Source organism: Grammomys surdaster, unplaced genomic scaffold (assembly GCF_004785775.1).
Source record: "Grammomys surdaster isolate TR1022 unplaced genomic scaffold, NIH_TR_1.0 126090, whole genome shotgun sequence".
Classification (NCBI taxonomy): Eukaryota; Metazoa; Chordata; class Mammalia; order Rodentia; family Muridae; genus Grammomys; species Grammomys surdaster.
This window is the reverse complement of record NW_021620898.1, coordinates 5,055-19,561: the sequence shown is the minus strand read 5'-3', so window position 1 is coordinate 19,561 and position 14,507 is coordinate 5,055. Positions and strand designations below refer to the sequence as shown.

The 14,507-nt window shown below is 38.4% G+C and overlaps 1 protein-coding gene across 1 annotated transcript; it reads right to left on the bottom strand.

The window, feature by feature from the left end:
• Window positions 1-11,104: 11,104 nt before the first annotated feature.
• Window positions 11,105-13,561, bottom strand: LOC114611282 (olfactory receptor 51F1-like). The gene is made up of 2 exons (XM_028755923.1): window positions 13,478-13,561; window positions 11,105-12,086 (listed from the first exon to the last, which is right to left on the bottom strand). Exon 2 carries the CDS (start codon window positions 12,053-12,055, stop codon window positions 11,105-11,107), a length of 951 nt encoding a protein of 316 aa, XP_028611756.1. The 5' UTR covers window positions 12,056-12,086; window positions 13,478-13,561.
• Between the last annotated feature and the right edge of the window lie 946 nt (window positions 13,562-14,507).

The following is a 14,507-nucleotide window of genomic DNA, read 5'->3' as shown; positions in this document are numbered from 1 at the left end:
CCCTGTCTCCAATCCCTGAGGTTTCATATTTCCATTCTTCATGCTCTTCAAGAAATGCAACTTGTCACAAAAAAACTTTAGAACATAGATGACATGTGACTTAGTTCTTACCCAACATCCTTTCTCTTAGCCTTTTGAGAGTCTCACTTTTCACCTCATTCATAACAAAAACCTTCAGATGAAAACAGTATCCTTACTGTTTCTTTTTAAAAAGTGTTTGCAGTCTAACAGCTGTTTCATTTTATAGGCCTCAAGAATCTTTTTTTTTAAAAGTAATTTTTAAAATTTTTTTCTCAGATTGTAATTCATTCACACAGGGGTTATAAACACAGAAAGATAGGATGTGGGGAAGTGGATGACACTGGACTGTGGGTGTTCAGGGGGAATACAGATATCTTTCAGAACCGGGTATGGCTGGGTGAAGGTTCAAGGGACAAGTCACTATGACTCTGACTATGACTCACTTTTCCTTATCTAAGTTGGTATTGTCTGCCAAGGCTACCTATTTACAAGGTCTATGACTACTCGGGCTGGTAAATTTATACAAAAGCTCCATGTTTATAATAGCTTATAGCCATCTGTTTTAATGTTTTTCCACAGAGACCCAAGACTTTGTGTTAGTATACATGTATGACAGGACTATTGCTGATTTTATGCCTATGTCTGATTTTAAGCCTTCAGTGTGTAAGCAGGGATGCCCCTGACATCTCCTCCCTTCTCTAAGTATAGAAGGGCTGTGGCATTTCTAATCTTGCAAAGGCGGGTATAGAGGCCTGACCTCCAGTAATTGATGGGGACCTTGTAATGTCTCTGGTCCCCCTGTTGTCCAGTGAGGCATGAGGGCCATAATCATCCTGATGTCTTTTCCTGGAGAGAGAATACTTTTGACATAAACCCCTATGCAGTCAGGCTTGTCCCTCAGGGAACCCAGAGAGATATTTTTTAACTTTTATTTATATTCCCTTGCAGTGCTTAGCCTCACAGCATAAGCAAGAATTCAGATCTCCAGTTAGAGGGGGTTCTGAGTGGCCCCTCTCTGCTTGGTCTAGGGGCGGAAGTCCCCTCTTTTAGGTTGGGTGGAGATAGGTTTTGGGAACACCCTGTAAAAAGTAACAACCTCATCTTGAGTCTCGTGGTCCTCCATAGCTAACTTATGATAATGTATCTGAATAGGTTTTGCTACCAAATTATTTATCTGTTGTTTCACAGAGTTAGTCAGCCTATTTAAGGCCCAGGGACCAGCAGAAATAAGCAAAAAGAACCCAAATAATGGTCCCAAGATGGGAGGAAGTAGGATTGACAACCTCGGAGAGGCTGTAAACCAATTCTTGTATGAGCATTCATCTGTCTCTTTCTCTCTGTGATTTTTCTCAGGGCCTTCACTGACCTATTTCATGCTCTCTTTAACTTTCCCTGTCTTGTCTATGTAAAGGCAACATTCTTCTTTAAGGGCTGTACACAGTCAAGAGCTGTACACAGCCTTTTCTATTGTAATAGAGTAAATCAAGTCCAATAAGTATCTTTGTGATTTTAGGAGGTCTCTTCAGACAGTGAAAGGAGAGATTTCTCCAGATTAGTGATGTCAATCTCTAGCTGTTTGATGTTCTTGTCAGTGGCCCTTCAAAGGTCTGAGTAGTATAATTTCAGAGGCCAGCATCTGGATTAGAACTTCTAACAGCAGACATCACAGGTGATTCATTTTTACCTGGAAAGAAAAAGAAGGGAATTCTCAGGGAGATTTCTCTTCTCTGGATGTAAATTCTTATTCATCTTATTTATGGTTGGGCCTGGCTTTGTGGGAGTATCTATTTATTTCATTAATCTTTTTGGTAGCCGGTTAGCTGTGCCTTCTGTGGTATCAAACAGGCATAACAATCCTCGGCCCGGTAAGGGAACTGAGTCTGGGCCATTCCCTTTAAGGGTAAGAGGGTCCTCCCCCATATCTGTGGCATAGTTTTTGTTGGTCTCGGTGGTGACAGAGGGAGTCAGCAGCAGATTTGCCATGAGCTTTCAGTTTTAGAGAGTTAAAAGTGAACAAGGCATGATAGAGAGTATTTCAGGGGGACTCCTTCTGCGGGGGTACAGTTCCTCCTCTTTTGTCTTTAAAGCCAATTTTTCACAGTTCTTGTAAAATCAGGGCAGAAGCGCCAACAGTTGCTCCTTCCACACTCAGAGAGTCATGAAGACCCTATTTAAAGAAATATAAATCTATATTAATAATCTTTTATCAAAGGACTGTTATAGCACAGCCGACCACTAATCAGACTATATAATATATCAATTAGTAATAGCTTCTTCTACTTTTCGTGAGATTACTTCTCTTTTGTCAATTAATTGTTGAGGAAAATTAGGATTTACATCTCTCTTGAGAATATTAAACAGAGACTTAAATTCTTTTGTGGAGAGCTGAAAATAATATCTTAGCCAATTAGCATCTCCTAGAAACTTTTGAAAATAATTTGAAATAAGTGAACTCTGTCTCTCTCTTTTTTTAAACACTTTATCTGTTTTTTTTTTATTGGATATTTTACGTATTTACCTTTCAATGTTATCTCCTCTCCCATTCTCCCCCAAAACCCTTTATCCCATACCCCCTCCTCCTATTTTTATGAGGGTGTGCTCCGAACATCCTCCCAGTTCCATCTCCCTGCTCTTGAATTCCCCTACACTAGGGAATCCAAACTTTTAGGGAGCATGGCCCTCCACTTCCACTGATGTCTGACAAGGTCACCCTCAATTACCTATACAGGTAGAGACATGAGTCCCTCCCTTTGTGCTCTCTGGCTGGAGGTTTAGACTTTGGGAGCTCTGGTTGAAACTTTTGATACTCCTTCTAGAAAGGACCAAAGCACCCACACTTTGGTCTTCCTTCTTCTTGAGTTTCATGTGGTCTATACGTTGGGTCTTAGGTATTGTTAGCTTTTGGGCTAATATCCACTTATCAGTGAGTGCATACCATGTATGTTGTTTTGAGATTGAGTCACCTCACTCAAGATGATATTTTCCAGCTCCATCCATTTGCCTAAGAATTTCATGAACTCATTGTTTTTAATAGCTGTGTAGTACTCCATTGTATAAATGTACCACATTTTCTGCATCCATTCTTCTGTTGAAGGGCATCTGGGTTCTTTCCAACTTCTGGCTATTATAAATAAGGCTGCTGTGAACATAGTGGAGCATGTGTCCCTGTTGTATGTTGAAACATCTTTTGGGTATATGCCCAGGAGTGGCATCTGGGTTCTTTCCAACTTCTGGCTATTATAAATAAGGCTGCTGTGAACATAGTGGAGCATGTGTCCCTGTTGTATGTTGAAACATCTTTTGGGTATATGCCCAGGAGTGGTATAGCTGGGTCCTCAGGTAACACTATGTTCAATTTTCTGCGATACCGCCAGACTGCTTTCCGTAGTGGTTGTACCAGTTTACAATCCCACCAACAGTGGAGGAGTGTCCCTCTTTTGTCCACATCCTCGCCAACATCTGCTGTCACCTGTGTTTTTGATCTTAGCCATTCTGACTGGTGTGAGGTGGAATCTCAGTGTTGTTTTCATTTGCATTTCCCTGATGACTAGGGATGCTGAACAGTTCTTTAGGTGCTTCTCAACCATTCATGCTTCCTCAGTTGAGAATTCTTTGTTCAGCTCTGTGCTCCATTTTTTAATAGGGTCCTTTGATTGTCTAGAGTCTAATTTCTTCAGTTCTTTGTATACCTTGGATATTAGCCCTTTATCAGATGTAGGATTGGTGAAGATCTTTTCCCAATCTGTTGTTTGACCCTTTGTCCTATTGACTGTGTCCTTTGCTTTACAGAAGCTTTGCAGTTTTATGACATCCCATTTGTCAATTCTTGGTCTTAGAACGTAAGCCCTTGGTGTTCTGTTCAGGAACTTTTCTCCTGAGCCCATGTGTTCCAGGCTTTTCTCCAATTTCTCTTCTATTAGTTTCAGTGTAGCTGGTTTTAGGTGGAGGTCCTTGATCCACTTGGAATTGAGCTTTGTACAAGGAGATAAATATGGATCAATTTGCATTCTTCAACATGCTGACCTCCAGTTATACCAGCACCGTTTGTTGAAAATGCTGTCTTTTTTCCACTGGATGATTTTAGCTCCTTTGTCAAAGATCAAGTGACCATAGGTATGGGGGTTCTTTTCTGAGTCTTCTATTCTATTCCATTGATCCTCCTGCCTGTCTCTGTTCCAATACCACACAGTTTTTATCACTATTGCTTTGTAGAACAGCTTGAAGTCAGGCATGGTGATTCCCCCAGAAGTTCTTTTATTGATGAGAGTAGTTTTCACTATCCTGGGTTTTTTGTTATTCCAAATGAATTTTAAGATTGCTCTTTCTATCTCTGAGAAGAATTGAATGGGAATTTTGATGGGGATTGCATTAAATCTGTAGATGGCTTTTGGCAAAATAACCATTTTTACTATATTAATCCTTCAGATCCATGAGCATGGGAGATCTTTCCATCTTCTGAGATCTGCTTCAATTTCTTTCTTCAGGGGCTTGAAGTTCTTGTCATCCAGGTATTTTACTTGCTTGGTTAGGTTCACACCAAGATATTTTATATTATCTGTGACTATTGTGAAGGGTGTCATTTCCATAATTTGTTTCTCAGCCCGTTTATCTTTTAAGGAAGGCTACTGATTTGCTTGAGTTAATTTTATATCCAGCCACTTTGCTGAAGTTGTTTATCAGGTTTAGGAGTTCTCTGGTGGAAGATATGGGGTCACTTATGTATACTATCATATCATCTGCAAATAGTGAGATTTTGAGTTCTTCCTTTCCAATTTGTATCCCTTTGACCTCCTTGTATTGCGTAATGCTCTGGCTAGAACTTCAAGTACTATATTGAATAAGTAGGGGGAGAGTGGGCAGCCTTGCCTTGTCCCTGATTTTAGTGGGATTGCTTCAAGTTTATCCCCATTTAGTTTGATACTGGCTACTGGTTTGCTGTATATTGCTTTTACTATGTTTAGGTATGGACCTTGAATTCCTGACCTTTCCAAGACTTTTATCCTGAAGGGGTGTTGAATTTTGTCAAATGCTTTCTCAGCATCTAGTGAGATGATCATGTGTTTTTTTTCTTTGAGTTTGCTTATATAGTGGATTACATTGATGGATTTTCATATATTGAACCAACCCTGCATTCCTGGGATAAAGCCTACTTGATTGTGATGGATAATTGTTTTGATGTGTTCTTGGATTGGGTTCGATAGAATTTTATTGAGTAGTTTTGCATCAATGTTCATAAGGGTGATTGGTCTGAAGTTCTCTTTCTTTGTTGGGTCTTTGTGTAGTTTAGGTATGAGCGTAATTGTGGCTTCAGAAAACGAATTGGGTAGTGTTCCTTCTGTTTCTATTTTGTGGAATAGTTTGAAGAGAATTGGTATTAGGTCTTCCTTGAAGGTCTGATAGAATTCTGCACTAAAACCATCTGGTCCCAGACTTTTCTTTGTGGGGAGACTTTTAAGGACTGCTTCTATTTCTTTTGGGGTTATGGGACTGTTTAGATGGTTTATCTGATCCTGATTTAACATTGGTAATTGGTATTTGTCTAGAAAATTGCCCATTTCATCCAGATTTTCCAATTTTGTTGAGTATAGGCTTTTGTAGTAGGATCTGATGATTTTTTAAATTTCCTCGGTTTCTGTTGTTATGTCACCCTTTTCAGTTCTGATTTTATTAATTTGGATACTGTCTCTGTGTCCTCTGATTAGTCTAGCTAAGGGTTTATCTATCTTGTTGATTTTCTCAAAGAACCAGCTCCTGGTTTTATTGATTCTTTGGATAGTTCTTTTTGTTTCTATTTGGTTGATTTCAGCCCTGAGTTTGATTATTTCCTGCAGTCTCCTCCTGTTGGGTGTATTAGCTTCTTTCTGTTCTAGGGCTTTCAGGTGTGTTGTCAAGCTGCTAGTGTATGCTCCCTCCAGTTTCTTTTTGTAGACACTTAGAGCTATGAATTTTCCTCTTAGCACTGCTTTCACTGTATCCCATAGGTTTTTGTATGATATGTCATCATTTTCATTAAATTCTAAAAAGGTTTTAATTTCTTTCTTTATTTCTTCCCTGACCAGATTATCAATGAGTAGAGTGTTGTTCAGTTTCCATGTGAATGTGGGCTTTCCATTGTCTTTGTCATTTTTGAAGACCAGCCTTAGACCATGGTGATCTGACAAGATGCAGGGGATTATTTCAATTTTTTTTATATCTGTTGAGGCCTGTCTTGTGCCCAATTATATGGTCTATTTTGGAGAAAGTACCATGAGGTGCTTAGAAAAAGGTATATTCTTTTGCTTTAGGTTGAAATGTTCTATAGATATCTGTTAAGTCCATTTGGTTCATAACTTCTGTTAGTTTCACTGTACCTCTATTTAGTTTCTGTTTCCATGATCTATCCAGTGCTGAGAGTGGGGTGTTGAAATCTTCCACTATTATTGTGTGAGGTGCAATGTGTGCTTTGAGTTTTAGTAATGTTTCTTTTATGAAAGTGGGTGCTCTTGTATTTGGCGAATAGATATTCAGAATTGAGAGTTCATGTTGGTTGATTTTTCCTTTGACAAGTATGAAATGTCCTACCTTATCCTTTTTCATAGGTTTAAGTTGAAAGTCGATTTTATTCGATATTAGAATGGCTACTCCTACTTGTTTCTTCAGGCCATTTGCTTGAAAAATTGTTTTCCAACCTTTTACTCTAAGGTAATGTCTGTCTTTGTCGCAGAGGTGGGTTTCCTGTATGCAGCAAAAAGTTGGGTCCTGTTTGTGTATCCAGTCCATTAGCCTATGCCTTTTTATTGGGGAACTGAGTCCATTGATGTTAAGAGATATTAAGGAGAGGGTGTTTTTGCTTCCCATCAGTTTTGCTAATAGTGGAGACATTGTTTTTGTGGTTATCTTCTTTTGGGTTTGATGGAAGAGGATTATTTTCTTGCTCTTTCTAGGGTATGATTGCCCTCATTGTATTGGAGCTTTCCTGCTATTATCCTTTGTAGTGCTGGATTTGTGGAAAGATACTGTGTAAATTCGGTTTTGTCATGGAATATTTTGGTTTCTCCGTCTATGGTAATTGAAAGTTTTGCTGGGTATAGTAGCCTGGGCTGGCATTTATGTTCTCTTAGGGTCTGTATGACATTTGTCCCGGATCTTCTGGCTTTTACAGTATCTGGTGAGAAGTCAGGTGTAATTCTGATAGGTTTGCCTTTATATGTTACTTGAACTTTTTCCCTTACTGCTTTTAAAATTCTTTCTTCATTTTGTGCATTTTGTGTTTTGATTATTATGTGACGGGAGGTATTTCTTTTTTGATATAGTCTATTTGGCATTCTATAGGCTTCTTGTATGATTATCGGTATCTCATTCCTTAGGTTAGGGAAGTTTTCTTCTATAATTTTGTTGAAGATATTTATTGGCTCTTTAAATTGGAAATCTTCACTCTCTTCTATACCTATTATCCTTAGGTTTGGTCTTCTCATTGTGTCCTGGATTTCCTGGATGTTTTGTGTTAAGAACTTTTTGCATTTTCTTTGACAGTTGTGTCAATATTTTCTATGGTATCTTCTGCACTTGAGATTCTTTCTTCTATCTCTTGTATTCTGTTGGTGATGCTTGTGTCTATGACTCTTTATTTCTTTCTTATGTTTTCTATCTCCAGGGTAGTCTCCCTTTATGATTTCTTCATTGTTTCTACTTCCATTTTTATGTCCTGGATGGTTTTGTTCAATTCCTTCACCTGTTTGTTTGTGTTTTCCTGTAATTCTTTAAGGGATTTTTGTGTTTCTTTAAGGGATTCTTCCTGTTTACCTGTATTCTCCTCAAGTTTTTTGATAGTGTTATTTTTGTCCTTCTTAAAGTCCTCTATCATCATCATTAGAAGTGATTTTAGATCTGGTTCTTGCTTTCCTGGTGATATGGGGAGTTCAGGACTTTCTAATGTGGGAGAACTAGGTTCTGATGATGGCAAGTACCTTGGGTAGATCATATTCATTTGCCCCCCACCCCTGGCAGTTGACTAGATAGATATTGACCAATATAATTTTGGAGGAATATTTAATACTTGCACTTCTTCCTATATTCTGCTTATCAGTCCCTGTGTGATGTGTTGTTTGTAATATTTTTACTGTTTCAACACTCTAGCAATTATTTAGCTTGCTGTTCAGAAGCTTTTTAATATCATGTGATCATGTTTGTTAATATTTAGGAATACATCCTATACCAGTGGTGTCCTTTCCAGAACAGTTTATGCCTATATCTTGATGTATTTTTTTCTGTATTTTCCTCTACCAGTTTCAACATTTCAGATTTTATATTTTTTTTTTCCGTTTTGAGTTTATTTTTTTTTTTTAGAACCAGTGGATTTATTTTCATTTCTCTTTGTGGATACCCTAATATAACAGCCAGTCCTGCTTATTGCATTTACCACTTCCTCCTCTAACATCTTTGACTTGTCTACTGTGGGTTCATAAGAGCAAAGATTTCTACTTTTTGTGTAGCTCCAATGTTAGAATAGTGTATGCATAAAAGAATAATAGTGGGTATTTAACAGAAAAACAGTTGATAGAGCTCAGCAGGCAGGTAGGTCCCAAGTCATCTGGGTACTGTTGGTTTCCCAGCTGGTGTGGGTATTTGGGCAGTCTTACCTGTGTCCCTGGAGTGGTGGGGTTACCAACCCATAGACAAAATTTCAGACCCAGAATTGTTCTTGTCTAAAAGAACTACAGGGACAAAATGGAGAAGAGACTGAAGGAAAGGTAGTTCAATGACTGGCCCAACTTGTGATCCATCTCATGAAGGGGGTACCAAGGCCTGACACTATCACTAATGCTATGATGTGGTTACAGACAGGAGTCTAACATGGCTGTCCTCTGAGAGGCCCTACTAGCAGCTGACTGAGACATATGCAACCATTGAATTGAATTTGGGGACTTCTATGGTTAGGGGAAAGATCGAAGAAGCTGAAGAACAGGGTGACCCCATGGGAAGACCATCAGTTTCAACTAACCTGGACCCTAAGGAGTTCTCAGAAACTGAGCCATCAACCAGAGAGCATACCAGGGCTGGTTCAAGGTTCCCAGCACATATATAGTAGAAGACAACTTGGCCTGGCCACAGTGGGAAAAGATGATCCTAATGCTAGAGAGACTTGAGGCCCCAGGGAAGGGGGAGGTCTGGTGGGTGGTAGCACCCTCTCAGAGGCAAGAGGGAGGAGGAATGGGATGAGGAACTGTAGGAGGGAGGACTGGGAGGGGGCCAATGGCTGGAATGTAAATAAATAAAATTATTAAAGAAAAACAGTTTAACTCCACAAAGTTCAGAAAATTTTCTCTGTTTCTTTATCTCAAGGACTATTTTGGATAAGGCCTATGATTTTAAAATTTATATTTCTGTTGGGCGCATCCCGCGTGCTGGTTACAGGTGGGGGCGCAGGGCAGCAGTCCCGAGGCATGTTGGTCAGTCTCTCTGGACGGAGCCCACCGTTGAGAGAAAGACTTCTCATCCCCCTGTCCCGTGAGCTGGCGCACAGCAGAGTGGGCGCAGGACAGGAGCAAACACGCAGCCACCAGAGCAGGAGCAGGCCGGGATGTCCTGGGCGGTGGCTCCGAGGCAGTCTCTGGACCTGAGTCACAGAGAGTTCTGGGTCGGGCAAAAGAACTTCTCTCCCTTTTCCCCGCCCAGTCTTGACTTACACAAGGAGTCCAGATTTCAAGAGACATGTGGAGTTAAACACGTACAGATTTATTGACACGGCGGTGGGTTTGGATGGTAAAGACCTCTCTCAAAACATGTCAGAAGGGATTTGTTTATATATTGGAAGCAGGCGAGGCTTCAGGTAATACGTAAATTTTGAGGCAGAGACCTGTTTGTGTCTTATCTGACCTAGCAAGGGCTTTATGCTAGGTCTCTGGGTTTTGGGGGCGTGGCCGAACACCCAGGATTCTACAGTCCCACATATTTCCTCATAAATATTGTGCACATCATAGTTACATTCTTCTACAGAATTGTGTCCAAAATATCTTTTTGATGTGTCTTTGGAAATCCATAATTTCAGATTGCAAGGAAAACTGGATAGAGTACCACTGTTATCAGCCATACCATCACTAGATGCATTATTGTAATTATTGCCCATGTTTATGTTTATTGAACAGAAGGATGTATGTTTATTAATCCTTTAATTTCTATTACCCCATGTAAAGGAAGAAACATACTACTACGAATATGTTGATTTTGCTGCAATTTGATGATAATATGTATGCATTGTATTAAATTCTTAATGAACCATTGTTCATTATATAAAGTATTATAAAAATTTTTAATGAACCATTAAGAAACAAAGCAAGAATCTCTACTCTAAGATTCCTTGCATTTTACTGGATGGTTCCTTCTAGACCCCGAATTGTACTTCATTTATCAAATAAGAAATAAATATCCCTAATTCCCATAGCTTTCTTTTGACGATTACTTGTATAAACCATTTATTATTATCATTTATATCATGTCTTTTCTCTGAATATAATAAGCTAAATAGGGTTGAAAAAACTATGAAATATTTAAAACTGAGACATGGATTCATGGTGATGCATAGTTTACTTCTTGCCATGGAGTATCTCCCCTGGGAACGTTTGTAGAGAGTGCATCACAGACCATGGTATCTAGGATGTGGAAACCATACATCAAACTATCACCTCTGATCCATATTAGACATATGGCCTGAACATCTCTACACATTCATTTAATCAGCAGTGCATATTTTAATTGTATTGTAAATAGGTACACATTTTGTTGTGCTATTCTGAAGGATATTTGGAATATGCCTTATGAGCCATTTGAGAAAACCTTGCACAAAATAATCAGGAAATGTCAGTAACTTTGAGCAATAGTTTTATTTCTTTATTATTACTACTTAAATTTCCCTGATTAGAGTGTAAAACTCATGCAAAGCAAAGCACAGCATATTTTAAACAGAAAATATCTAAATATTCATTAAACCTTGCTAAATAACTTAAAATCTTGAAAACCCCAACATTGAATGGAGAATCTCCAACCACATTTGCTTTTGGAGCATGAAAATCAGAGAGGATTTTTAAAAGTTGAGAGTACTCTGTGTTCATTTTGCAAAGAGCAAACTAAGAATAGCCTTTCTGATTTGTTTGGTTTTCACACTATAGATGATGGGGTTGAGCACAGGGGGTAAAAGAAGGTAAACATTGGCCATCATTGCATGGACTACTTTGGGTGCTGATCGACCATAGCGATGCACCAGAGACAGGCTAAACATTGGGATGTAGAAAACAGCAACTGCTCCAACGTGGGACACACAGGTACTGAAGGCCTTGTGTCGTTCTTCAGAGGAGGCAATAGTGAGGACAGAGCGAATGATCAGTATATAAGACAAGACAATGCATGGAATATCTACCCCTGTGGTCAGAATGAGATCAACTAGTCCACAGATGCTATTGGCCCGAGTGTCTGAACATGCTAACTTAATCACATCTGGATGATAACAGTAGGGATGGGAGAGGGTATTCCTTTTACAGAAAGAGACAGGCTTAAGGAGCAAAAGTAGTGGAACTATTAATAGGAGAGTGCGCATTATCACTAGGAAACCCATCTGAACAATTCTAGAATTAGTAAGAATCGTGGTATATCTAAGAGGGTTGCAGATAGCTACATAACGATCAAAAGCCATGGCTACTAGTACCCCAGACTCTATACATGTGAATCCATGGAGAAAAAACATCTGAACAATGCACAAATCTAGACTGATTTCACTTGCATGAAACCACAGGATTCTCAAGGTGGTTGACATTGTAGAAAAAGTCAAACCTAGGTCAGTGGCAGAGAGCATGGAGAGGAAGTAGTACATGGGTTCATGCAGACTACGCTGGGACACAATGATAAAGAGGATTATGCTGTTGCCAGAGAGGGCGGTGGCATAAAGACAACAGAAAGGGATGGAGATCCAGCCATGAGCAGACTCTAAGCCAGGAATGCCAGTCAACAAGAAGGTTGGTAATTTCGATGTGAAGTTGCTTAGGAATTCCCTGACGTCTTGCATTTGTAGTGTCTGCCTTTACAGTGCTCACATCCTAAGAAGTAACAAATTGTACTGTTATAAAAAAGTACTTAGACAATTGTCTGATTAGAAAAAATACTCTAGGAAATAAATTCTGTTGCTTAGATAAGTAAAATTTATTATTTTAGCAGTTATAATTAGAGACATTTAGAATGGAGACTTTTAAATGTTAAACCAACTAAATATATTCACATAAGTGCACATTTATATATTTATTTTTATGTTCATGGATTTTTTTAAGTTTCACCAGATATGTGAATAAACAGTCATATCTAGGATCGAAAAATAGGATTTTTTTTTGTGGGAAAGTAACTAGAATACAGGAAAACAGGCACAAATTTATTTTTAATATGTCAGGTTTAAATTTAAAAAGGAGAAGCCTACTTAAAGATGTCCATGTATTTGGAATGAACATTCAGGTGTGACTCTCTAAACATAAATTTCTAGGAATAGTATTTTTAATACCACAGAATGGGTGAACAGCCAAGTGTTATTAAAAGAAAATAATGCAGACAGAGTATTGTGGAAGTTTAGGAGAATCTGAATGGTTTATGAGAAGCATTAAAAAAAAAAGAGAGATCTTGGTGTCCTCCTGCGTATAACAGTGCTGAACTGCTTGAGCAGCCAACTCTAGTAACCATTGAAACGTTCAAAGGGTGTTCAGAGTAGTTGTTGACATTGGGAAAGACAGGTTTAAAGTGAAATTATAAACCTCACTCATATTGAAACTCACAATCATTTGGGGTGGGTTAGGGAACAGATGGAGAAATTGTGGTGGTGCTATAGTTTGTTCCATTTTCAGAAACTTAGTGCTTAAGGCAAAGACAGAGATAGAGTGTGACTAAAGTAGGCTGTAAGAGGAATGGGGGTGTTTGTAAAGCAGGAGAATTAAGATAAATATACAAATTTATAAGCTATGATTATAGATACAGTAATAGCCATGAGTTTTAGATGATGAATGAGAGGATTTAGTTGATATATAAAAGTTTGAAAGCATCAGGTGACTGAGCTCAGTACAGGAGAGTAATTAGATCTCAGAAAGATGAGGCTAAACATTTTTATTGACAGTAGCTTAAAAATTAAATAGTAGCAATATTCCTTTCCCTGTTAAGGTTTTTTGTCAAATTTATAAAGAATTTCCTTTATGCTAATAAATATCTTCTAATATGTTTTAATTAACCATTTCATGCTATTTTCATCTTTTATTAAATCTAAAATTTCATGAGTTTCAACTTTATCTGAGAGGAATTATTGCAGTATATAGCTACACATTGTTATTATATGGATGCCAAGATAGGGTAGAATAAATGGTTACCTGAATTTTTTATAAACCTGTTTGAATTGTTATGTGTAGGTAAGAAACATATACAAAGACAACACAGTCAGCATTGTTACCTATCTTACCAGGGCCTTGTGGAAACAGGAACTTTCTGTGTCTTTGCTAGCAGAGACAGAACAGACTATCATGCTGGGACCTATGGACTTTTTAGTAATTTTGAACTGAACTGTGGAATTATATACAAGATGTGAATTTCTCTGGGGAAATTGACAAAGAACAAGCTACATATTTAAAAATGTAAAGTATCACCATTGAATCCCAAAAGGTTTAAAGCTAATAATTCAAATAAAGAACAGTCCCCCAGAGTCCTGAATGATTAAAAAGGGAAACCAAAGAACTCATACACAGTTTGCTCTCCATAGTGATGTGCTGACTCTTGTGCATTCTATCAGACTCACACACTCACTGTGAGTTCTTATGAGCATTGCTGGATCTATGAAAAAAAATCTGTTTCCCTGTAGTTATCCATCATCACCACTGACTCAACAGTATTTCCACACATCTGTGATAATCTCAGAGTCTTGAGTGAAAGGATGCTGTCGAGATGTTCTATTTATGGCTCAGTACTCTGTTTTCTTTTATTCTCCGAATGCTGACAAACTTTGGGTTTCTTTTAATTTCATTATAACGTAAGTACAAACGTTTCTGAGGAGAGTTGATGGATGCCCTAACCTAATTATATAGCAATAATAATTAGGAATCATTTTAATGCTATGTACACTAGCAGAATAATTTTGGGTTCTCCCCTAGGACCTATAACATATCTAGCCACAGGTTCTTGGTCCCGATAATGCTGCTAGGCCTGAGTTCTATCTATTGGAGAAGACCTTATATATGAGCAGAAAGCAGTCAGTTACTCCCATAGCATTGGACTACTATGGTACCAGTGGGCATAGCTTGTTGAGGTAGTCATTGTTGTTGCTCATTAAGTACACAGAAGAGTAGATTGTGTCAAGCATCGTCTAGATAAATGAAAGCTAGTCAGGAGGAATAAAAGTAACTCATTGATTTCTCTATGTTTCATGAGTCAGATATGTGGTGTCTTCAGCAACAGAGCGTGATAAATGATGGGTGTATAAAGCTGTGAGGCACAAC